The 26,673-nt window shown below is 40.4% G+C and overlaps 1 protein-coding gene across 1 annotated transcript; it reads right to left on the bottom strand.

The window, feature by feature from the left end:
* Positions 1–4,472: 4,472 nt before the first annotated feature.
* LOC124798631 (pro-resilin-like) lies at positions 4,473–25,332 on the bottom strand. The gene is made up of 3 exons (XM_047262111.1): positions 25,308–25,332; positions 21,262–21,771; positions 4,473–4,947 (listed from the first exon to the last, which is right to left on the bottom strand). Exons 1-3 carry the CDS (start codon positions 25,311–25,313, stop codon positions 4,660–4,662), a joined length of 804 nt encoding a protein of 267 aa, XP_047118067.1. The 5' UTR covers positions 25,314–25,332; the 3' UTR covers positions 4,473–4,659.
* Between the last annotated feature and the right edge of the window lie 1,341 nt (positions 25,333–26,673).

Raw genomic sequence — 26,673 nt, 5'->3', positions numbered from 1 at the left:
CAGTTGATTTGTAATACGAAACACATCGATGTTATTCTGAAAATACAAAATACAGATTTATCACAAAGCGCTAGAAAATGCAATTTTCTCAAAAGGAAGTAAATAAATAAATAAATAAAATGGTTCTGAGCACTATGCTACTTAACTTCTGAGGTCTTCAGTCGCCTAGAACTTAGAACTAATTAAACCTAACTAACCTAAGGACAGCACACACATCCATGCCCGAAGCAGGATTCGAACCTGCGACCGGAGCGGTCGCTCGGCTCCAGACTGTACCGCCTAGAACCGCACGGCCACTCCGGCCGGCAAATAAATAAAAAAATAAAAAAAGATGCAAAACAAGGTGTATGGAACATGCTTCAATACTTTGTCGACCTTACATAAAATATGTTTCTATTATTCATAAACAACTTCTGCATTTGCCAGTAATAATAGGGAACTCTTGTCTTTTATCATGATTAAGAACATTCTATTGAATACAACGCAACAACAACGGTTATATAGATTTTCTTATGTTTGTGCATTTAAAATGTACTTGCATGAAAAGTAACTGCATTGCTTACATAAGAGGGCAGCAGTTCCATGATATAATAATTTTTATCATTCATAAAAAGCAAATTATTTTCTTTAAAGGTGTAAGACATAAAATGTAGTAAAACTGAATGATGTGAGTTTCTAATTATGTGAAGAACAAACGACAACAAAACAAACACAAAGAAATAAACAGAAGTCGTCGACTCCCAGGTCTTCTACAACGCAGCCATTTATGTTTCTTTCCCTACGAGTGCTACCAATGTTACCTGTAATCCTGCCATTTATTACTCGTATTGCGTACTGTTACAAAACTATAAAACCGTAGTTTTGCTATAGCACGTAAGATTATTCCACAGAAAGTTGATGCAGTATGCCCAGGAATAAAGCGGCCTTGTCTCGTAAGCATCACATGAGTTAGCTGTTACCTGCTCGTCCAAACTTCGAGTCACAAAGCGGGAGTGGTTAATTTTCACAGTCTCAATTATTGTATATTGCTTTTTGGGAGTGTTATTTCGTCGTTCTGTAAGTTAATCAGGTAAAATATGTCGTACTCTGTGAATGAAGTGGAATGGATAGTAGAAGTTTACATACGTACTCGTTCATTTAAAAAGACAAGGGAATTTTTTTCTTGAATAGTTCACAAACTAATAATCTTGAAAAAAATAATGTTGAAGTAAACAACAAAATGATGGTCCAGCAACGATTTTTCCACAGTTAAGCATAACCTTAAAAGCCTTCAGATTGAACGCTGGAAGTTGCTGCGAACATATAACAGAAAATTACTTCTAGCCCGAAAAAAATCTCTCAATTGATTTTCGCAACATATTTCTCATTCTGTACATAATGTTATTACACCTTACCTCTCGAACCTTACCTAGTTTCATGTGTTCAGGCACTACTTCCTGCTGATCAGGTAGAGAGGGTTAAGAAAGTGAATGGTTGCTTAGAAAGGTTGTGGATCGCCATCTTGACCCGAAGACGCATTTGATGACTGATTAAGTACGCTTTCATCTTCCTTAGCATGTTACTAGCGAGACTAGTCGCAAGTGGAACACCGCAAACCGTGACATTTTGCATCAACTTTCTCTTCATTGTTACAACAGAAGTTTGGTGCGGGATTTCTGGTAGTGTACTTGTTGGCCCGATGTTCTTCGAAACCATTGTGAATAGGGTTTTTTTCGAGAACTCTTTCAGTTAAAGCAGGATTGAAGGCAGAAATTCGTGTCTTACCACTAGCCGCGCTTTCACAAAAGAACGCACAAAACGCAAACATTTGCGGCCGCCTTATTCGCCGGACCAGTCTGGTTGTGACATTTTACTATGGGAATATCTAAAAGGAGAACTGTGCGCAGTTAACCCTTGAATGGTGGACCAACTAAAAGAGAACGTAAATCGGAGTACTGAAACAGTCGATGTTGCAGATTGAATACGGTTCCACGAACACAAAAATGCATAGACGTGCACTTCGTACATTTTCAACATACATTGCAACTGTTTATATTGTCGTAATGACAAAATAGGAAAAAATTCATTTCAAAATTACTGAGGTGACACATGTCATGGGCTAGCGATACACATATACTGATGGCGGTAGGACCTCATACACAAGGTATAAAAGGGAAGCTCATAGGCGGAGTTGTTATTTTAATTCTAAGGATCCATGTTAAAAGGTTTCCGCCGTGGTTATGGTCAGCGCTAACAGACAAGCAACACTCAGTGAAATAACCACAGTAATCAGTGTGGGACGTACGACGAACGTATCCGTTAGGCCAGTGCGGCAAAATCTGGTATATTGCGTTATGGCGGCAAACGACCAATGAGTGCCTTTGCTAACAGCACATCGCCTGCAGCGCCTCTCCTGGCCTCGTGACTATATCGATTGGACCCTAGGCGAGTGACAAATTGTGGCCTGGTCAAGTGAGTCGAGATTTCAGTTGGCAAGAGCTGATGGTAGGGTTCGCGTGTGCCGCAGACACGGCAGTGCCATGGACAAAAAGTTTCAAAAGGCACTGTGCGAGGTGGTGGTGTCTCCATATTGGTGTGGGCTGTGTACACATAAAATTGACAGGGTCCTCTGGTCGAAATGTACCGATCACTGACTGGAAATGGCTATGTTCGGATACTTGGAAACCATTTGCAGCCACCCGCGGACTTCATGCTCTCAAACAACGATGGAGTTTGTAGGGATGACAATGATCCATGTCACCGGGCCACAATTTTTCGCAACTGGTTTTAAGAACATTCTGGACAGTTCTAAAAAATGATTTGACCATCCAGATCTCCCGACATGAACCCCGCCGAACATGTATGGGACAAATCGAGAGGTTAGTTCATTCACAAAATTCTGCATCTGCAACAGTTTCGCAGTTATGGAACGTGACAGAGGCTGTATGGCTCAATATTTCTGCAAGAGACTTCCAACGACTTTTTGAGTCCTTGCCACGTCGAGTTGCTTAACTAAGTCCGGCAAAGGAGGTCCGACACCGTATCAGGAGGTGCCCCATGACTTGTGTCACCTCAGTGTAGAATAATGTTTTTCTATGAATGAATGTGCGTATTATTGACGTGTTGTAATATGTAGCTACTACCTGTTTTTAAGAAGCATGTTAAAGTGACTGAATAAAAAGTAATCAGCGTAGTTTATTTCTGCACTATTATGGCAGCTATTCTCAACTGGATACTAGCATTGGTTTTATTTTCGACAATTTTTTTCAGTTTCTTCGTTGGTATAATTTTTGCAAAGTTCTTTGCTTGGAAAACGCACATTCCCTTTGTGTCAACTACGCGTCCTAGGAACAACTCAATAACATTATAAAATATTCTATCAATAGAAAAAATAAAGCAAGTTGTAATCTTGATTGCAACAAAAAATTCAATATTATTAACACTAATTTGTTTGAAAAACGCGTTTTATTTTTCTTTCAGTGCTTCTGTAAAGCTACTGCTACCTTCATCACTGTACCAAATTTTATTCTTTATTTTCGTACAGAACATTTTCTTTCTTTTATAATATTTGTATTTCCTACATTTCAATAACAGAAAATCAGTCCTAATCTTTCCACGGGCGCAAGAACACCAGGTTCTGGATGGCCTCGTGGAACCATCGACAGAGAAGACCATCGTGCTCGGCGTATGGCTCTTGAACATCGTTCTACATCTGCAGCATCAAAATGAGCAATATTTGGCACTTCAGAGACCCAACGAACTGTTAAAAGTCGGGTACTTCAAGGACAACTCAAGCCAGCGGCCACGTAGCGTGCATTCCACAGACCCCAAACCACCACCATTTGCGACTTCAATTGTGTCAAACGAGAGCTCATTGGAAGACAGGGTAGAGGTCTGGGCTGCACGGGCTGTTACAGATGCAAGTGCAATAGGTGAAGAGTGACTGGGAAACTGGCAGAGAAGAGGAATGCATGGCGGTATCAAAACGCTTTGTCACTCGGACAAGTGTCTAAGAAGTAATTGTTCAGTACATACTGCCTTAGCCACAAAAAAATCTAATAATCAGGAACAGACCAGATAACACTCATCAAGTCAGAAGTTAAAACAATGGATGCCAATGAAAGGAAAAATAGTGCTTCATACAACCATAATTCACACTCAGCGACAGCAAAATCAAATTAAAAAATGATGTAACAAAACAACGTTGTACATTATTGCCACATATAGATACTGAGTGTCAGCAATACGTTTTTGTTCCTTAAGAGGAATGAGGAAGTAAAGGGTTAGGACAGAATATGCATTCTATACGTATAAAATGAACAGAGATTAAAATCAAGAATTAGGAGTAAATAAGAACGACAGAAAAGTAGATTATTTCTTTAAAACTGTTGTATATTCATGTTCTATCTTTGCTCCTTTCATGCAAGGAAAGCAATCAGTCATGACTAGTAGGCACATTAATGGAATATGAAAGTAAGAAAAATAGTATTATTATTATTATTAAAATTCATTTTATTTACGATTATCAAGGTACAAAAATCATTCGCATGTAGATGTTTGAGCAGTTGGGAAGTATGTGATAAGCTCAGAAAATCACTAGAAATTAGATAACAAAAAATCTAAAATAAATAATGTATGTCTATGAGAATTTCGTCCTGATAGAGCCAAAACAACTGAGCATCATCGTCTGTATTGGTATCCACCATTTCCAGCTCCAGCTCCGGCGCGCCCTCTGCCGTAGCCGTATCCGCCGGTGGAATAGGCGGTGAGTCCGGTGTCCTGGTACTCTACGGTGGGCCTGTAGCCGCCCTCGTCCGCCTGGTAGGAGACGATCTGCTTGCGGCCGTCAGGCAGCAGCACACGGTACTGGCCCTGGGCGCTCTCCCCCTGCCTGGACTCCTCTTGTCCAAAGTCACTCAGCGTCTCGCCGTCCTGCACCGAGTAGCTGAACTCGTAGTTGGCCGGCTCCTTTGGCATCAACAAAGACTCATGTATAGCACTACCAGGTACATAAACTATAACTACTTGTTTCGTTGACCCAATACTGAACTATCCACAGGTTATAGGGTCTTTGATAATCATCTGTCACAATCCTAAAATGGAGGTAAGTTTCATTTATCTGATACTGAACTATGATATAACGATGTAGACAGTGTGACAGGAAAAGTTTGGGTCGATCCAGGGAGCATGCACAGGTAACTGGAGTGATTAAGGAGACTGCTCACCGTTAAGTGGAAAATACAGGTTCGAATCTGGGTCTGGTACAAATTTCCATACGTTACTATTGCTTAGTACAGGGGTGTGCAACTTTTTAGCTTAGGTGAGCCACGTTGGAAGAGTACGAGTATTTTTGGCCGCTCGTATAATACTTAACATTAACACACTGAACAAAAAATAGAGGACGGAAAGGGACGGTCATAACTTTACATAGACCGAATTTTTTCCGATTTTGTGATAGACGCTGATTCAAGGGCTGGATTGCTACTTACTTTGGGCCACATGTGGCCCATGGGTTGAACACCTCTGGTATAGTACACCTATACCTAATGTAGCTGATGTCAGGGAATTCATCTTAACTAAATTAATTTCGAATTATCTGAAAGAATTATATAAGCTTCCTCTGCTTCTGTCAATAACCTCACAATAGAAAGCAGAAGATACTTAAAAATAGCAGTACAGTTTTATACGTGCCTTATTGTAACATGTTCGATAAGGACAAAAATATATCATCTAAAATCTTGAGAAATATGGTATAGGCTACTACATCTGAGTCTAGAAAGGAACCGGCGTTTCTTGAAAAACTAACGCAATCTAATATGCATTTATTTCACAATACGGAGCGATTTTCCTACGGCCAAAAATAAAAGAACATGTAAACCATCAATTTTGGTATCTTATAAGAAACTATGCGTCTCCCACGGAATAATCATTAAGAACTGATTTCCTAGCAAATATCAGCTTTAGAAATTAATGTAAGCTCTCTCTGAAACGATAATCCAACCAAAAATTGCAAACTGAAAATATAGATTGAATAAGAACCGCAAATATGACTATAGAAACACGGCAACTGCGCATCTCTCCAGTAAACAAACCCTACTAAACGAAGAAAATTACTGGACTATACCTTTTTCTTCATGTACCAAGTATAAAAATGACTTCTCTGTTGTACATTCACCTTACATCTCCAGACTTCGTCACAGCTCGAAACTGAAAGGCATCATTAATTTACTTTTATTTCTCCTAACATTTATGAAGATAAATGAATAACACTCTCGCTGTCTTGCAGACACTTCGATTGTCGTAGAGACACTATGAACTAGCTACAAACTGATTTTTCGTGTCAAAGGCCTTTTTCTTCATTAACTGGTGGGATATATGCCATATGAAATCGGTTTTCTAAAATTCAGCTGAAAACTGCAAAATGTGAGTCAAGTGAAAGTTTTCTTCTATCCGATCAGCATTCAAATACCCCTTGGGCTATTTGGATAAATTTCCATATATTGATCAAAGTGAATTTCCGTGTGTCTACTTCGAAATGGGCACCGTTGATTTCTGTTTCCATTTTTTTTCTTTTAGCACTTGAGCTTCATCTGTAATGATTTCATTGGTGACAGGATACTAAACCGAAATATAAGACTACATACTGTATCCTTCTTTGAGGTGGCCTTTTCTCGCACGAACGTGTTACTATGAAAGTTGGTTGTTTCATTACGATAACCCACGTTTTATTGAAATAATTTTGCAAATTTTCCCTCTGCAAATGTTTAACGTCTCATACGATTTGGTATGAATGGGATACACTAAATAATGACATCCAGAAGTGATTCTGCATTTAGTTTCCCCAAAGTAAATACCCTGTGCCACTTCTCCAGCCTATTTTGAGCTCACTTTAATCACAGTAGTGGTGTAGTAACTACGCCTACTATTAATTTTATATTAGTGGTTTTTTGCTCCACTGGCTTAAATATTTTTTCCTTCGAGTTAAATTTGTGAGAGTAATATTCTTTTAGAGGCTTCACCTAAGTATAACAGAGTACAAAACACTTCTCCCACAGGGAGATGTGGTTGAGGAAGTGCACTGTAGCTTTGTAAACTAGTCTATCATTCGCAACGAATAGAGTTTAGAAGAGCATACGGGTCGACAGATACAGATATGCACGGAACTTAACACAACAAATGCTGCGGGCCACTACTGTCTGATGAACCTGTCTTAAGCGTACGTAGCCACTTTGGAGGATCAGATATTCGGTGCTCAGAAGGCTGTGTGTTTCTAGAACGTTGTGGAAGCTTCATGGCCTAGTGCGAGAGACATTCAACGTGGCATGGGCTTTTGATGCTTAATGGGTGAGGTATCGAAATGTTTTATAATGTCACAAAGCAGTGCTGTCGATTACAAGTTAACATGTTCTTTAAGCCAATAGGAAATCAAGATGAGTGGGTAAGATCGTTAATAGATCAACTGCACTTCGATAATAGATCTCAAATCATTTGTAATTTCGGTGTTTGCACTTGCACTCGGTCTCATAGAAGGATAAACTGGGTGAATCACTTAAAAGTAGCACCGCAAATATTGCGGAACTGGAAAGTGCTATTGACGTGCGGTTGTCACAGAAGGAATTGGCAGTCAGGGACTCGTACTGTTAGCAACTAAACGGATTGTGATAATAGTCACAAAGTATATTTTTTGTGCAAGAATACACTTCACTTTTTAAATTACAACAAATCCTATTGACATTGACGAATTAAAAGCAGGTAAATTAGAATGTCAATGGCATTTTTTGCAAGATTATAGTGGGAGTCGTTGTCAAGATGTCGTACTTTGAAAAATTTCCATACCGACACTGCGTACCTGGTAGTGTAACGTTCCCTGGCAAACTCACGTTATAAAAAAAAAAAAAAAAAAAGGGGCAAGTTGTATATATCGTAATCATTGAACAAAAATATTACTGAATGTGGTGTAAAAGACATTTGTTATTCTCCTTATATTTTTTGTTGTAATATTTGTCTGTATTTGGGATAGGAATTTTTTCTGTATTTATTATGTGATTGTAAAATGTGTCAGTATTTGCGATAGCAGAGATATGTTGCCAGAAGAGAATAATATCGTCAATTTGCAAAGAAATGTTAATAGTCAGCAATACTATTTAAGCACAATGCATTATGTATTCTTTGGTCTTCTCTGTTCAGAAGTCATTGCGGTAGGACACTGTGAAAGAGTTTTTTACGAATGGGTAGACTTCTTTTGTCTCTGTCTGGACTTAGCCGCCATTAGACGATGCGTTACGAATTAATGTGATTTGTATTGTTGTTTGATCTAAATATATTAGAGTTTATCAAAAGTGTGAATTATTTATGTAAATTAGCTTGCCCACGTCATCTATAAAATTTCTTTAAGAATTTTTCAGCATTTTTTAGCGGTGTTGCTGGGCTGTGCCGCGACCAACAATAGCAAACCCGTAAATCGGGAACAGATGCATAAAAATAAATCAATGGTGAATTAAGAAATTGTTCTTCTTTTTCAGTGATCCGGTGGCTGATAAAATTTGAATTAATTATACGTTTGTGCATTCGTAGGCGGATAGCTAATGTTAGTTAACATTGAACTTTAAACAGTTTGGTTCTTTCAAAATATCTTAAATGCATAGTGAAGTAGGTTTGATCAGTGGTAAATGTCGGCTTGGCAATAATTAAAACATTTTCTGCTAATAGAGGTAATCTTGTGTTCTATGGCTAGTGCCGGGATAAAATTCAGTAAAAATATTTAACAAAAAATCCACTGCATCAGGAAAGTGTATGCCAAGGCCGAATGATTTAAAGGACCCAATTCTCAACCTAATATTCTTAACCAGTTCATATGAGTTCACGTAAATATTATTTTTTCTTTAAATGTACGTAATAATTAAGTAAGTGAAAATTTTTTTATTACCACACGAAAATAAGAGAGTGGTTCTACAACAAAGTTCGCACGAAAGAAAATTAACTTAAAAACAACAGATAAATTTTATTATTCTTCTTTAACGAAATTTCAAATCAATCCCATTCATTACGACCGATTTCGTTAAATTGGCGCCCAACGTGGGGCTCGAATATGCAGTGGCCACTAAATACCCGTGAGATAGCTAGGGAATTAATATAGTCGAACTTTGTTGCAGAACATTTAATAATTTTTCTATGTATTGTATGTATTGCATAACCAATATTGTGTGGTAATACCTGTGTATGATTTTTTGCATGAGAACACTATGTACCCAGAGGCAAGCTGAAGAAGAGAGCTCAATATTTCGAAAAATTAATTACCTACCACAATATCAGGGGGCAGCTGCACCCAAGATAGATCACCAAAAGGTAAAGCTACAGTGTAGTTGTGCTGTGGGTAGTAAAGTAGCCTCAGTGCGGTGTTCTCGGATCATTAGTGGTGTGCTTGTTGTTAGTAAATTGTTTTAAAATAACAGGACATTTAGGTAGTTAGTCATTGTAGTATATAGTAAGTGTGTATTAGTTAATGTCCATTTCTTGTGTGATTATGTCAGTGAAACCTGAGTGTTAGGATATTTAGTTCAGATTTTATTTCTTTTGTTTACTATGGTTAGATTGCGTAGTCAGAAGGATATCAACATGGATAATGAGCAACAGTCAGTAAGTAGTGATACCGAGTTGGAAAGTGGGACACAAAGTAATGTTAGTGACGTAGTTCAGGAAGTACAATGTGAGAATCTGGGGGCAGAAGGACAAGAAATGTTGCCATTGCCACCCAGTGATTCAGTTGATAGCGGAAATACTGTGCCATCCGCAAGCACTGGACACGGACCAGAGAGTGGTGAGGTGTCAGAAGTGCAATCATTAAGAGTTATGTTCGAGCGCATGCTCAATTTCCAAGCTGAATTTGTACGTGTGCAAGCAGAGCGTGATAGAGAACGTGATGCTAAACAAGCAGAACGCGATAGAGAACGTGATGCTAAACAAGCAGAACGCGATAGAGAACGTGATGCTGAACAAGCAGAGCGTGACCAGAGATTGGTAGCTGAATTTGCATGTATGCAAGCAGAACGCGATAGAGAACGTGATGCTGAACAAGCAGAGCGTGACCAGAGATTGGTAGCTGAATTTGCCAAACAAGCAGAGCGCGATAGAGAACGTGATGCTAAACAAGCAGAGCGTGACCGACGCCTGCATGAGAGGGACTTGCAGTTGATGCAAACTTTAGAAGTTATGCAAAGTGAGATTGTTAGTTTGAAACAAAAATATGAAACCATACCCAAAACGGTGCAAGAATTAAGCGAAAGAATAGATAGTGTTCAAGTGGCTAACGCCAATATAGTAGAGGAAATCAGTGTCCTGACTAATAGGGTCGAACAACTAGAAATTGACACAACTCAAGTAATTGAGAACAAAGTGATCGAACAAGTGCACAAAGTAGAAAATGAAGTCATAAAAGAAATAGATCAGAAAGTGCACGCCGCAATTGAGGCCAGAGATGTGGGCTCAAGTGCGGATGTGCAAGATCTAAAAAGGATAGTGCACAAAGACATTCCGCTGTGGCAGCGGAGTGTGGACCGTCGTCTTGCCGAGATGGAGCTTAGCTTGCGGCATGACGAGGCACGGGCGTATGTCACGCCAGCCAGGTCCAACAATGATAGGCATATAAATACTGCAGTAAAAAATTGCGACTGCGAGACAGAACAGGCAACCAATGTAAGCGAAACAAATAAATGTCATTCCAAAGTAGTGATTGAAGAAAGCTTGATTAGGAACCGACAGTTTCAGATCTTTGCAACGGAGAAGAAATCTGTTCACCCTGTAGTGTTTATCAAGGGATTTAGAAACTTTTGCCTAGCGTTTGGAGTCATACCCAGAAAATACAGTTCGTTATGTCTTACATACAAGGAGATGCTGCATTATGGGCAACCGAAGCAGCTGACAGTTGTGATACATATGAGCAATTTGAAAAAGCATTCTTGGCCAAATATTGGTCAACATGTATCCAGGAGAGATTACGGAAGGAGGTATATAATCCAGAGCCGTATTCTCCACGACTAGGCAATTTGCGAAAATATTTCGAGAAGTACATTAATAAGACCCGTTACTGGGACGAACAGATTTCATCCCGGGATTTGATCAGGCTTTTGAAATCACACTTGCCGATACATGTAAAGGAAAAACTTATACACGTGCCTGAAAATGATATGGAACATTTCTTGTCTGTTCTGGACTCAATTGACCTGATTCAGGAGGACGTTAAGGCAGCCTCTGAAAAGGCTAGAAGTAACGGAAATGGTTATAGAAATGGTAGAAATAACACGCCTCCACCAAGTAATGGAAACGGCGGAGGTAATAATAGGAGACAGGAGTATGCACAAAACGGAAATAGAGGTAGAGACCGGAACGGCAATAGTCCGCCGGTGAATAATGACCGGAAAAGGAGGTTCGATGACCGGTATGAGACAGGCCCACCAAGCAATAATAGATGGAAAAATGCCAGGGGGCCAGGCAACACTAATACTTATAATGATGCAAACCGAACTTGGCCGCAGAACCAGAGGCCCAGTCCGGACCGGCAAAACAGTGATAGATATGACAATAACCGACCGCCACCACAAAATGCGCCAATTGCGCAACCGTGGCGGCCGACGCAACACAACGTGCACATAGTGGAGGTCAGTGGCACAGAGCAGCCACGCCCATCCACTAGCAATAATTCAACAAACTAGATGCAGCCGAGATACGCTCTCCATCGTCGGCTGAGGTTTGGAGTGAGAGCAGCCCGACACAGAACAAAACACCGAACAAAATCTGTATCCTTAGGTATAATGACGGGGTACAGATGGGAGATGAATTAATAACTGAACCATCCACGTGCATAAAGGAGCACAAAGACAAAGTACAAGCGATAATAGAGATCAAAATTAACAATATTGATGTGCAAGCGGTCGTAGATACAGGTGCTACTGTCAGTGTTATGAGTATGGACTTATTCAAAGTACTGGGGAAGGAAAGGCGTATGCTGACTTTTCCCGTGAATAATTGTAAAGTCACTGGAGCCATAAGTGCACAGCGACAAATAATTAAACTCCAAGTGCGGGTAGAGATGTATGTAGGGGATGAAGCCATAGCGTGCTCATTCCTGGTAGTAAAGGGTTTAAAGGTAGCCTGCATTTTGGGGGTAGATTTTTTAAGAGAAAGGGACGCAATAATCGACCTTTCTCGGGGAAAATTAAGCTTGATGAATGCTGGTAGGAGAATAGAATTGTCCATGCTCAGATCTGAAGAGGTACCTGTACCTAATTGTAACGCTATTAACATAAGGTGTAGGAATCAGTGGATACTACATTTAGACAATCATTGTCTAGGTCAGAATCTCTATTATCCTGACGTACAAGATGATCAATTAAAAGCAAATGTGGACGCACTTGTGAACAAAGTATCACAGTCCGAAAATTTGAACTCTATGCAACAGCAGGATTTGGTACAGTTATTATCTAATTATGCAGATGTATTTTCAGAACGACCAGGAATTGTTAAGGGATATCAGTACAATATCGAGGTAAAGCCTCACAAAACCTACTGTCGAGCCTCATACTCCATTCCTTGGTCCAAGAAGGAAATAGTAGCTAAAGAAATAAGAAAACTGATCGAGTGGGGAATAATAGAACCGTCTTTGTCCCCTTATAGTAGTCCTTTGGTGGCGGTAGCAAAAGCAGACGGACAGGTACGGTTAGTACTAGATGCGAGAGACATAAATGAAATTATTGTACCTGTTAGGACTCATCCGGAAAATCTTGATGAGCAAATTCAAAAATTTCATGGAGTGCAATATTTGACATCTATTGATATGAGAAGTTCTTTCTGGCAAATCCTGCTCACACCCGAGTCGAGGAAATATACTGCATTTATATTTGGGGGAAGGAGCTACCAATTTAGGGTACTACCTTTCGGCCTAAATGTAAGTGCAGGAGTTTTTATAACAGCCCTCGACGCGGTTTTAGGTCCGGATTTGCTGCAAAGGGTAACAGTGTATGTAGACGATCTAGTGATTGCCACTGCCACCTGGGAGGAGCACGTAGAACTACTGAGTAAAGTCTTAGAAAGGTTTAAGCAAGCGGGAGTAACAGCGAATCTTGATAAATCCAAATTTGGACGTAATCAGATTAAATTTCTAGGTCACATAATAACACCACAAGGCATCAAGCCTGACAGCAAAAAACTTGATGTAATTCGTGGGTTTCCTAGTCCGAGAACTAAGAAACAGCTCAAAGCATTTATAGGTCTAGCATCTTTTTTTAGACGGTTTGTTCCAAACCAATTAATGAATAACGAATCTTTATTGAGCCTGTTGCGTAAAAATGCGCACTGGGTGTGGACAGAAGAATGTCAACACGCATTTGACGCTATCAAAAATGCCTTGGTGAACGCAAACATACTGCGACACCCAGACATGACAAAAGATTTTTGTATAGCGACAGATTCGTGTTCATACGGTCTGGGCGCGTGTTTATTTCAGTGGGACAGGAGCAACGACCCCACAACAATCAATGTAATCGGATTTGCCAGCCGCACACTAAACAGCTGCGAGAGAGCATATTCCGCTACCGAATTAGAGGCTCTTGCAGTGGTTTGGGCGGTAAAGAAATTTAACTATTACATCTATGGTAAAGAAGTCAAAGTATTCAGTGACCACCAGGCTTTGAGCTATTTAATGACTTGCAAATTATACCATACCCGCTTGCTAAGATGGAGGTTAGCATTACAGGAATATAAAATTAAAATCATGTACCTTAAAGGACAAGATAATGTTGTAGCAGACGCCTTGTCGAGGCTTCCACTAGGGCAATCCTCAATGTCAAATATTTTGGGACAATCGGAGGAATATCGAATACTATTAGTACAAGATAAGGTACATAGGAGGGACTTTTTACATATGTGTAAAAATATGTCCATATTGCAGGAAACTGATCCGATTTGGCGAGATATCATTAGTAAAATTAAAGAAGGAACCAATCTTAAAAGTGTTCAGAATTTCAAAATAGTAGATAATATTCTGTATTATAAAACAGGTGTGTCAAATGACCATGGAGTCGTGTGTATACCACAACAGGCTATCCCAGCTGTAGTGTGGCACACGCATTTAGCATGGGGTCACGCTGGGATAGGCAAGACAATAAGGATTTTGTCCAAATTCTGTTATTTTAAGGGGATAGGCCAGCAGACTCGCACCATTATCAGGACTTGTCCTCTGTGCCAAAAAGCTAAGTTTCAAAATAAGTCCACAAGGTTTGAACTGCATCCTATAGTGCCTCATCGACCACTTCAGTTAGTATCTATAGACATAGCAGGACCCTACCCACGAGCCAGGGGTGGATTGAAGTACATTTTAGCGGTGTATGACCTTTTCTCTAAATATTTAAAAATATACTGCCTTAAATCAGCCACTGCTCGTGGAATAGTTAAATGGTTAGGGAAGGAATATTTTACACAAGTGGGTAAGCCTGAAGCGATAATATCGGATAATGCTTCCTATTTTACAGGCCATACCTGGAAAAACTATTTACATGAACAAGATATAAAGCGTATACTAATTTCCCGTTTTCACACACAAGCAAGTTTAGTAGAGAGAACATTTGGAGAGTTAAATAAATTTTTCAGGTTATACATTGCATATAAACACACAAGATGGCCAGATCTGATACCTAAGTTTGTAGAAGTTCACAACGCAACCCCGCATGCTTCTACGGGGTATCCACCAAACGAGATTATAATGAATAATAATAGAGTTTTGAATGAGTGGCTGGCACCTTTGCCTAAGGTCCCAGTCATTCCTGAGCCTAAGGAAGAGAAGATAAGAAAAGCAGGGTGCAACCTTACCAGGTGCGCTCAGAAAAGGAAAGAAAAATATAATCGACATGTGACGAATAACCAAAAATTTAGTGTTGGGGACTTGGTACTCTTACGCAATCATCCTAAGTCCTCGGCATCCTTGAAACAGAATAGCAAGTGGCAATTGGTGTACAATGGACCTTTTAGAGTAGTAAGTGTGCCACATGAGTGTAGCTATCTCTTAGCAGATCCCCACTCAGGGAGAGTACGGGGACTGTATCCGCGTAAGGATGTAAAAGCATTCCTACAGTAAAAGACTAATGGTCCTATGTGGACACCATTCTTTTGTAAATAATGAACATTAATGATGTGTGATCTTTAGAGATAATGTACTAGTGTAGAAGTGTTTAGTTATAAGAATATGATTGACTTTCTCATGTGTATGGATATTTGTGTTATGTACTCTTTTAATTTGTGTTATCTAGAACATGCTCTAAATGTTTGCACAGATAATCTGATTAGTGCAATTATTTGTAGTGTTAAGCTGTGACAGAGTTCAATCAAAAAGAACATTTTAGTAATGATTAGTTAGTGTACTACATAATTTTCTATGTGCCCAAATTTGAAATATTTCTTGGCACAATCTTCTCTATTATGTGTATGTATGTATATATGTGTAGCTGTCAGATTGACAGATTCGAACCCAGAATAATATCAATAATATGAGGCCCTGAGAACTTTATTATCTAACCAATGTTATTAGAGAAAATAATGCACCCAGTAGTGACCCGAGGGCACCACGGGAGGCAAACTTGTTGCAAATTTATGTAATGCAAAGTTACGCACAAAGAAGCTTCAATTGAAGCATGTGCAGATTCAAACAGTAAAAAAGAGCTAGCCAGATACAGTCCAAGTCAATTTTTGCCTACAGAGACTACACTGTAGTTACGTAGGACGTTGATAGTAAAGTGTGACATGAGTTCAAAGGAGTTATTGAACAATATGCCTGAATCCGGCTGGAACGCACAAATAAAATCTACTCGAACACGAATATAGATGACTTTTGGGCAAACTAATACCAAATTTTAATATTTTGTTACCATGTACGCAAATATCACACCTTGGTAAAGAGTTACGAATGTGCTATTACAAAAAAAAAATTGCACAGCGGACATTGTAAATAAAATTAAAGGAACTTAAACAAAAGTGCGGTATTGTGCGGCAGAGACAGACAGTGACTGTTAAACCTGCAGCAATACGTCACGGAATAGTTGTGTATAAGTGATAAAAAACTGTATCATCGCCGTGTGTGCAAGTGGACAAGGAACTAGCACGACACGAACAGTGAACCGATAACGGACGGTGGATCAAGCTAGTGTCAAACTTTAACTCTTTGTGTGTCAAGGGACGCTAGGAAAGCGCATTGACTACGAAGATACATTTTGTCCTAAGGTGAAAACTTGCGTGTGACTAATGACAAGTCATGACATGGTGAAAAATATTGTGTGCCCATAAAACGTGTTACGGTGACAACGAAATATTGTACAAACCAGACTAGTGAAGGCCTACTGAGTAATAACTGCCACTAACTGTGTGCGTTCTTTCCCACAGCAGGAAAAATGCCTATAAGGATAGTACACTGTTTCTGAACTTGTTGCATGCTTTCTGGAGCACTGCAAGAAAACGTCGCACGGGCGAGCGGATATCCAACGCGCATCCGGCTACATCAGCTATGCAGCGGCCGCAGCAGCCCGTAGCAGACCAGACAGACAGCCACGCCCCTCCGCGCCGTAGCTGTCAACGCCGGGGGCGGTGACCTACACGGAGTCAGCGCGCCGCGCCGAGCGCCGCTCAACAATCACTCCGCACCGCTCACCAAATACAGCATTATTGATTTTTTTTATGTTCACATAAACTGAATAACATGTCAATGACTTCATTTCGATAAACATTGAACATTTACTACGTAGGACAAGTGACCTTGTAGTGTATCACACGAATAATAGTATCACACACAAAAAAAAAATTTCAGTCGAACTGTATGTGACTGTGATATTGTGTAATTGTGTAACCGTTTGTGACGAACTGAATTTAATTCAAATGAATAACTGCATTTAATTCAAATGACCATGAACCAACTGGGATGGCTGGGCTCCGGCACAGTTTTGCCCAGGTTTCCTGTTTGCCTACGCCCAAATGGGGGAGCCATGAACTTATATAACCCTGGGACTAAATAAAAGAGCCATTCCGTAAAATATACAAGTGTAAAGAACGTTACTGGCACCATTGTGTCAAAGTGTAAAAACTCTTTGCCAAATGCTGCCAGGGGGCAATGTAACGTTCCCTGGCAAACTCACGTTATTAAAAAAAAAAAAAAAAAAGAGTTTATTTGTACCATATACGCCGCTCTGGGCAAGTTGTATATATCGTAATCATTGAACAAAAATATTACTGAATGTGGTGTAAAAGACATTTGTTATTCTCCTTATATTTTTTGTTGTAATATTTGTCTGTATTTAGGATAGGAATTTTTTCTGTATTTATTATGTGATTGTAAAATGTGTCAGTATTTGCGATAGCAGAGATATGTTGCCAGAAGAGAATAATATCGTCAATTTGCAAAGAAATGTTAATAGTCAGCAATACTATTTAAGCACAATGCATTATGTATTCTTTGGTCTTCTCTGTTCAGAAGTCATTGCGGTAGGACACTGTGAAAGAGTTTTTTACGAATGGGTAGACTTCTTTTGTCTCTGTCTGGACTTAGCCGCCATTAGACGATGCGTTACGAATTAATGTGAGTTGTATTGTTGTTTGATCTAAATATATTAGAGTTTATCAAAAGTGTGAATTATTTATGTAAATTAGCTTGCCCACGTCATCTATAAAATTTCTTTAAGAATTTTTCAGCATTTTTTAGCGGTGTTGCTGGGCTGTGCCGCGACCAACAATAGCAAACCCGTAAATCGGGAACAGATGCATAAAAATAAATCAATGGTGAATTAAGAAATTGTTCTTCTTTTTCAGTGATCCGGTGGCTGATAAAATTTGAATTAATTATACGTTTGTGCATTCGTAGGCGGATAGCTAATGTTAGTTAACATTGAAATTTAAACAGTTTGGTTCTTTCAAAATATCTTAAATGCATAGTGAAGTAGGTTTGATCAGTGGTAAATGTCGGCTTGGCAATAATTAAAACATTTTCTGCTAATAGAGGTAATCTTGTGTTCTATGGCTAGTGCCGGGATAAAATTCAGTAAAAATATTTAACAAAAAATCCACTGCATCAGGAAAGTGTATGCCAAGGCCGAATGATTTAAAGGACCCAATTCTCAACCTAATATTCTTAACCAGTTCATATGAGTTCACGTAAATATTATTTTTTCTTTAAATGTACGTAATAATTAAGTAAGTGAAAATTTTTTTATTACCACACGAAAATAAGAGAGTGGTTCTACAACAAAGTTCGCACGAAAGAAAATTAACTTAAAAACAACAGATAAATTTTATTATTCTTCCTTAACGAAATTTCAAATCAATCCCATTCATTACGACCGATTTCGTTAAAGTAGGTACGATATTGTTATGCTTGCTTGCAGTGGGCTTGTGTGTACCTAGTGTATAACAGTCCCAGCAGTAGGTACTGAGGGGGGCATAGTGTTTACGAATGAACAAAAAGTCACAAGCATGGTGTATGGAGAGTGTAGGCAAAATGCAGTTCATTTTGTACGGTGTATGCGGAAAGATTTCAAAATAGACGTCAACCATCTCGGCAATTATTTATCTACCTCTTCAACCAGTTACGTGAAAGTGGTATTGTAATACCTAGACAAGTTACGACAGGAAAGGGGAAAATTAATGGTTGATTTGGTGGAATAGGCCAAACAGAGATGTCATCGGTCTCATCGAGTTAGAGAAGGATGGGGATGGAAGTCGGCAGTGCCCTTTCAAAGGAACCATCCTGGCATTTGACTAAAGCAATTTAGGGAAATCACGGAAAACCTAAATCAGGATGGCCGGACGCGGAATTGAGCCGTCACCTCTCGAATGCGAGTCCAGTGTCAGAACCACTGCTCCACCTCGCTCGGTGGGAAATTAAGGTTATTGCAGCTTTTTCAGTTGATCTGCACGTTACCTCCCACACAATCACCCGAAGAAATGGCATGCGTCAGGCAAGTGTCCTGTAAGTGTCCTACGCATTATCGACGTAGGTTCCATACCTATCACATCTCTCTCCATCAAGAGTGGCATGGAAACAAGTATGGGAACCGTATAAAATTCTGTAAATGTTCATTACAACAGGATACTCCAAATTATCAAGTATCTTGTTTGATGATAAACCCACATTTACCAATGATTGTCAGGTAAAGCCGGCCGGGGTGGCCGAGCGGTTCTAGGCGCTACAGTCTGAAACCACGCGACCGCTACGGTCGCAGGTTCGAATCCAGTTAAGTCCCATAGTCCTCAGAGTCATTTGAACCTTTTTTTTGTTGAGGTAAACAACCGAAACATGCACTGTTGGTCTGTTGACAACTCCCGTTGGCTTAGTTAGGTGGAACGTCAGCATCCACGGAGTGTGAACGTGTGGTGTGGGATAGTGAACCATCAGCTCATAGGCGTATTATTCATAGATGGAGCACTGAACGCGCAAGAGTATCGCAGCTTGCCAACAGATTATCTTCCACTGCTACCAGAAGACGTTCATCTGCAAATTAGTAGGATCGTGTGGTACCAAGATGATGGCTGTCCAGCCCATAGTGCACGAAGTACTACAAAATGTCTTCACGAATTGTTTCCAAATTGTTTTACTGGACGTAGAGGACCTATACCGTGGCCGGCCCTTTCGCCAGATTTGACCCTGTAGACGTTTTTCCGTGGGAAAGCAGAAAGGCGCTATCTACAAGCACATGTCATCTATACACGATTATACACAACGACGTATTACTGCAGTCTGCTCGGACATCGCCGCTAAAACGCTAGCAGGTGTGGAGCACTCGTTCCATACAAGACTGGAAACGTATACCGCGGCTGCCGGTGGCTTTTTGTCTCTTTACTGTTCAGAATCTTGTTGTTTAGTGCATACTACGAGAGGCATTGTACAAGTGTGGGTGTGAGAAATTTTCAAAATATGATACCACGTAAACGACTCGCACTAGAGTCCTCTAATAAACATCACTGAGAGTCTAATTTACTCTGCTTTTAGTCTGTCTGTTGATTGAAATAGGCATTGTTGCATTGAAAAAAGTGTATGTTTGCACAACAAACACTGCTTAAATATTATTACAATGTGTTGTTTTGTTCACAATACAAGCCATTGACTGTGAAAAACGCACGTCAATAGCACTTCGAATTTTCACAATATTGACAGTGCAAGTTTTAGAGGATTCAAAAATGGTTCAAATGGCTCTGAGCACTATGGGACTTAACTTCTGAGGTCATCAGTCCCCTAGAACTTAGAACTACTTAAACTTAACTAACCTAAGGACATCACACACATCCATACCCGAGGCAGGATTCGAACCTGCGACCGTAGCGGTCACGCGGTTCCAGGCTGTAGCGCCTAGAACCGCTCGGCTTTTAGAGGATTCACCCTGTGTAGACTTGAAGAGCCGAATGCTAATAGTAGGGAATATTGGCCGTTGGAACACGACAGCTGAGTAGAGATGATAATTAAATTATTGTATATGCATGTCAGCAATGTACCAAATTGTGTAATCTGTATGGTGAAACACTATAACTCGGCCTGTATAGATTTTCGTAAATACAGGACAACGCGCTGTTAATCATGACCCTGGACCTATGGCGTGGATAAGTTTTATCGCTCTTTGCTTCCCGTTTGTGAAATTTCTGAATTTGTTTAACACATTCACACGCTGATAGCTCTTTGGCTGCGTGTTGAAGTAATTTTTTCCAGTGTGAGAAGGTTCCAACCTTGAACTATTTCCAATTTTGAGAGAAAGTGTTGTTACTAGCAAAATCTATCTCATTTCCTTCTTTTAACTACATCATTCAGCGGCTTCCTTTTCGTTCCCAGGCCTCAATCTTTTGCAGTATTTCTTTAATAGTAGTTACATCATGTGTGAGGTAAAAAGCCGCCAAAGAAACCAAGATTCGGAACACTGACCCAGGGGAGAAGCGTAGGGTCTGCGCCAGTAAAAGGAATTGAGCGACGCCAAGGAATTGAGCGACGCTCAAGTAACCGTGGCAGTTATTCGGAATCTTTTTATGTTCCTCAAAATATTTAAGTTCAGCAAAAAAAGGAATGAGAGTGATAAAATGCTTCGGCTATCCATTGAAATTTAAATCATTTCCGGAATTCCTCCAATGCACTTCGAGTTTGCTCGGTCTATTGTTTAATGTCTATTGTTTTACCACGACCTTTCCCATGTAAAATCAGATTTATACCATCTGAGGAACAGTAATATTAGTTAAAAATTAAATATATTTGGATCAGTAAATTCAGATACTTACGGCCATAGAATCTTCTTGCCCTCCAGCGCGGCCGTAGCCGAATCCGGTCACTCCATAGACTGGAGACAGGCCTCCAGCATTACCTGAGGGCGCACCGTACTGAGTGGAGAGCGCGTCACCAGAGTAAGAAGGGGCGCCATACTGTGTGGACAGACCGAGTCCTCCAAAGCCAGCTGCACGTCCAGCTGCCGAAGGAGCACCATAGCGAGTGGAGAGACCACCGCCGATCCTCCTACCGGCTCCAAACCTCCTGGAGGAGGCGCTTCCAAAGCTGGAGGAGACACGAGCCGCTGGACCCTGGCTGGAAGCGCCAGAGCGACCGAAAGCGGCGCCTGTCAGCGCAGAAGCTCCGTACTGCGTGCTGAGGCCGTTGGCTGCTGGGGCGCCGTACTGAGAGCTGAGAGAGGAGGCCGAGGGAGGTCCGTACTCAGAGCTGGGGGGCAGGTACGAGCGGCTGACTGGCGGTTCAGCGACGACCGACAAGACAAGCGTACTCAGGAGGACATAAACCTGTTGACCAAATATAGAAATTTAGTTAATAAATATTGATAATAAATATATTTATACACTGATAAGGCATCATATTTAAATTATTAGAATAAATGAGCTCCGAGTTAAGTAAAATAGAATTTCTAAATTAATACGGTAAATGTCACCTATACTACAACAAGGGGACATAGTGAAGTGATTGGCCAGGATGAGGATAATGTAGTAAAATTGTAACATCCCTTCTGACATCATTTCAGTTCCTGTACTATGATCTCATACTACTATAGTTCCACCACTTATTGTAGTATTTTCTTAAGGTGTGTAACCAAGATGCTTTGTAATCTGACCCATACATTGAAATTTGTCAGACTTCGCCTAATATATACCATAAAATGGAATATAATGTTCAAATGCTCCAGATTCTTTCAAAAAATAGTTATAATTTAGAAAATGATCAATACAGTTTTATATGGCAGAGCACGCTGGAGCATGGTTAGTAGAGCTACATATACTGACATTACCAGACCGTTTTGGCGATGAATAAAAATGTAATTTAATTTGTCGACCGCGTACCCGACTTATGATGAAAAATTATCTATTACGTGCCGGGACCACCGTGTTTTGAATACAATTCTAAGAAATGTATGTAGAATTATTGCGAAACGAGTGAAGACAAAAATTCTACGACATTGCTAGATACATGTCTGTGTCAACGAGGGCCAATCTGCGAAATTCTACCAGGGTAGATAAAACAGTGCATTGTGCATACCTATGCTTCATAGACAACGAAATGGATAAAAATTGTTGTATCAGAGTAATATACCTCGATAGTTCAAGATATATTATGTTTTTTCCCTTTTTTTTAACCACTGAAGATTATGAGTAGTGGACAACAAAGAACGTGTGTGGCAGCTTTCCACTTCTGACTATTGGAACTCTTTTTGGTGTACAGTCGGTCAGGTCCCTATTATTTAACTACTACACTTGTCCACTAGTTCCCCACTAACTCTTAGATCGAACAGCGTGAAAAATTAGACTGACGGTATGCATTCTGTGCTATATATCTATTTCTGTGGCAGATTCCCTGTAACCCATATCGATGACGTGTACGTCAATAGCTGTATTCAAGCATTCTTTGATAAACATGTGAATAGATTTCAAGTTCTTCTCTAGCAAATTCTGACAACAACAAAAAATTTGTATTAAAGCGTTTAAAATCGGTACACACGTATTGAACCGTCCGTTTGTGGCGAATTACACAGATTTTCCTTCAAAACATTTACGGTTTGTTTATTTTCTTCGACAACGAACAGCAACTGTTTGATATGTTGTAGTTATTGCAATATCGTAATATCCTTATTTTCTCAGATACTATCATAATTCTCGAGATAAAAAAAATTCTCGTCAATTATTGTTAGATCAATATGCATTTAAAAAAAATATTGGTTTGACTTTCCTATGTGGATCAGCTGACCCATAGTCAAAGGACTTGAATTTGCGGGAAGGGGGATGCCAACAAAAATAAAATTTCCATCTGGTCATTCTCATATATTTCTTTTTCTGATAAAGCTCTGTCTATGACACCCTTCCTGACATAACTCCCTAACCTGTCTTCTACTTTTGCTTCTTAGTGGTTCCTTTCACATGATGTATCTGTAAATATAAATGTAGATTTATGACACATCCACATAAAATATGTGCGGTTTGTGTATCAACACGAATTAAGTGGCGTCATAAAATGTCTACTCGAGCGAGAAACACACTAATACCGCAAGTATGAAAACTATTTTCTGTCAAAGAAACTTTTTAATTTTCGGTACATTGAAACAAGACTCGCTGAATCATTGGTCACGCCAGATATTCACTACTGTGATGAAGCTCATGCGGTACAGCGTTGCGTACATCTACCGATTCGAGATATCCATGAGTGCTTGTGTGTGACGTATTGCGACGGTCACTAGTTTGATCATCTAACTACTTCCTATCCTCATTTGCGTTGACTACCACTGAACAAGTAGTGTGCCTAAGACTCTGTACTTTTAATTGGTGTATGAGAGTCTCATTAGATAGCCTCGACCATCAGTTGTCACATCTCACCACCTGCTATCCACCTATGTAATCAGCTTTACCATTGATAGGGTATACTCCATATCGCGTAGTTTCATGTGACTGCTTACGTCTCTTGCCTCATTTATTTCATTCGTATTTCTCTGTTCTGTCTACAGTTTCTTCAAATTAACGCTTCCTGCCAACAAATGTTTTAGTACAGTAAGCACGTTTATTACAGCTGTCCTTTTTTACCCTTACTCTTTTTACATGCCTACCGTTGAGATATAATTTACAGCTTTCATACTTTGGTTTTATCAAAATTGTGAATAATATCTAGTTATATATAACAGCGTCTATGAACATTGTAATCTTGTCAAATAACTTGAAAGCGTGTTAATGAGGCGTAATATTTTCAAGTTAAGCGACAATACCAACCAGTTGTACTGACTGTAGTGTAGACTGCTAGAAAGAAATTTTGGTGGTAGATTAGTCTGCATTGAAAGCAAAGTTCCCTCAGCGTGCAATTAACAGAGGAACGGAAAGTAGTGAATCAGCAGAGTAGTCACAAGAACTGGCCCACCTCAGAGCGCTGAATGTTCAATAAATATGTGGAAATCTATAATCATCTATCTTCAGAATCAAGTAGGAATCATTATACTAATAAAAAAATAATCTAATACTGAAAATGAGAGTTAAAGCAACGATTCACTCAGTAATATTTGTTGTTTCATTTATATTGTTGACGAGTCACACAAGGAACGGGAAACTGAATTAGAGTTGCAGTACTCATAAAGACCATTAGTACGTTTCTCGTTTATACTAGGTATTAATTACTATGTCCATTAAATGAACTCCATTAAAATGAACCTGCACTCTGCTTAATACAGTATCTACGTAAAGAGAACACAAGGGAACTGAGATGTAGTGAAGAATAACAAAAATAAGAGCAAGACCAACCAAAGAATTTGTACTGCTATACGGACAGAAGGGAAGTTGAAAGTTGTTGGATACTAACTAAGACAGCTAGTCTACATCGGAGAAGAATATTTTCAATAACGGCTACTACGAAGGTCCGAATGGTGCCCTCGCTTGCTACTGAAAGAGACAAACGCTCGTTCCGTGTGCTCCCAAGACTCCAGTGAAATTGGCCGTTGTCGGTTGCTGTCGCCCCTATTGTCGTAGACCCTCGGTGTTAGACGGGTATACATCTTTCTCAGCACCTGAATCTAGTGCTAAAAAGATTTGTAACAGTCTTTCCTATTCCAATACCTTGATGTGTACAGAATGCTGCCCTGCCTTCCGACGTGCCTCTCCTTCAATAACGATTTGTTAAAAGTGGTCATTCCAGTAGCTTATCTCATCTGGTATTTCGGTTTCACGTGTTTTGCTTACTGTGTGACGATGAAAAAGTGTACCGAAGGCCACCTGTAAACTGAGAAATACGGAATTCGACTCTGTAGCCAACTGTGCGTAAGGTGCGCGTGTTTTCTGTGCTGCGCCTGTCTTACCTTCATGTTGCTTACGGGGAGCGCACTGAGAGGCGAGTGACCACACTGAGACGCTCTCCAGTATATATACCGAAGCGGCACCCCTCGGCGCTCAACAAGTTTCGGTCCACTTGCTCCAGTTAGCGGCCGATGGCCAATTTCTCTTGCATCACGACGGATGACCTTCGTGCCGTCGGAGAGGACCGTTCTCAAGCCGCACCCCTCTGAACCAGTGCTCCGTCTTTCAGAGAAAGTCAGTCATCTTTACTTCCATTCTACATTTGTCATAGACGCTGTATGTCTTGTGTCCTGCGTTTTTCATAAGGAAGTCCGCCTGCTTAGCTCGGTGGTAACGTGCTCATCTCCCATGCAAGCGAGCCCGGGTTCGATTCCTGGCCGGGTTGGAGATTTTTCTCCGTTCGTGGACTGGGTGTTGTGTTGTCCTCATCATCTGCGCGCAAGTCGCCCAGTGTGGCGTCGAATGAAATAAGACTTGCATTTGGAGCCCAAACTTCCCCGAATAGGGGCCTCCCGGCCAACGATGCCATGCGCTCATTTCCATTTATTTTTCTTTCGTAAGGAAATGCACTGCATGACAAAAACAATGACGCACCGATAAGGGGGAATCGAATACCAGTGTAACTCTGAATGCTACACACCTCCATCGAGTATGTAAATGATCAGAGGTGCAGCTCTCTATGACAGGTAGAACGTCTACCAGAATGTACTAGTGGTGTGTGTATTTAGAGATGTTAGCGCGGGTTGTAGGATGTATAAGGGGCATGAACAGCTTCAGATGTTGAGTGATCACTATGAAAAATCCGGAAAGGCCACATACTTGCGTGAGAGATCGTCTGTCTACACTAGGTGGGCAGGTCTCATCGTGTAGTGTCGAGATTTGTGGAGGCATCTGGATGTGACAGTGGCCCGATGTTGGACTACATGAGAATGTGAGGACAGGCATACTCGTCGTCAGTGTTCCAGTCGATCATGGCCAGGGAATATCCTCGTACTGTGCATTCATCTCATCGTAGCCCCTTCTCATTTGCTACTGCCATGCGAGAATAATAAGTAGACTTCCTGCGACATTCTGTGCTATCTCACACCGCTGGTCGGACTAGCAGCAGGACCAAGTAGTTACCGCCTCATGCCTAGGCTGTTGTTAACACCACAAACTAACAGCTGCATCTGGAGTGCTACTGTGATTGGGAAGCATGGACCATATTGTGGTGCGATTTTCCAACAGGACAATGCTCATTGGCTCATAGCATAGCATAGCATATGCGTGATGTTGAGGGGCAGCCATCGCCAGCAAGGTCTCCATATCTGTCCCCGTGAGGGCATGTGAGGGACCAGGTCTGACGTCATCTCTGTCCCAGTGTCAGCA

Source organism: Schistocerca piceifrons, chromosome 5 (genome assembly GCF_021461385.2).
Source record: "Schistocerca piceifrons isolate TAMUIC-IGC-003096 chromosome 5, iqSchPice1.1, whole genome shotgun sequence".
NCBI lineage: Eukaryota > Metazoa > Arthropoda > Insecta > Orthoptera > Acrididae > Schistocerca > Schistocerca piceifrons.
The sequence above is the reverse complement of the archived record's forward strand: the minus strand, read 5'-3'. Positions and strand labels throughout refer to the sequence as shown.

Excerpts from the sequence above, each read along its gene's own strand:
- LOC124798631 (XM_047262111.1), bottom strand. Across the intron at positions 4,948-21,261 it reads GGCAAGAAGATTCTATGGCC|GAGCCGGCCAACTACGAGTT; the intron begins GTAAGTATCTGA and ends TTGATGCCAAAG.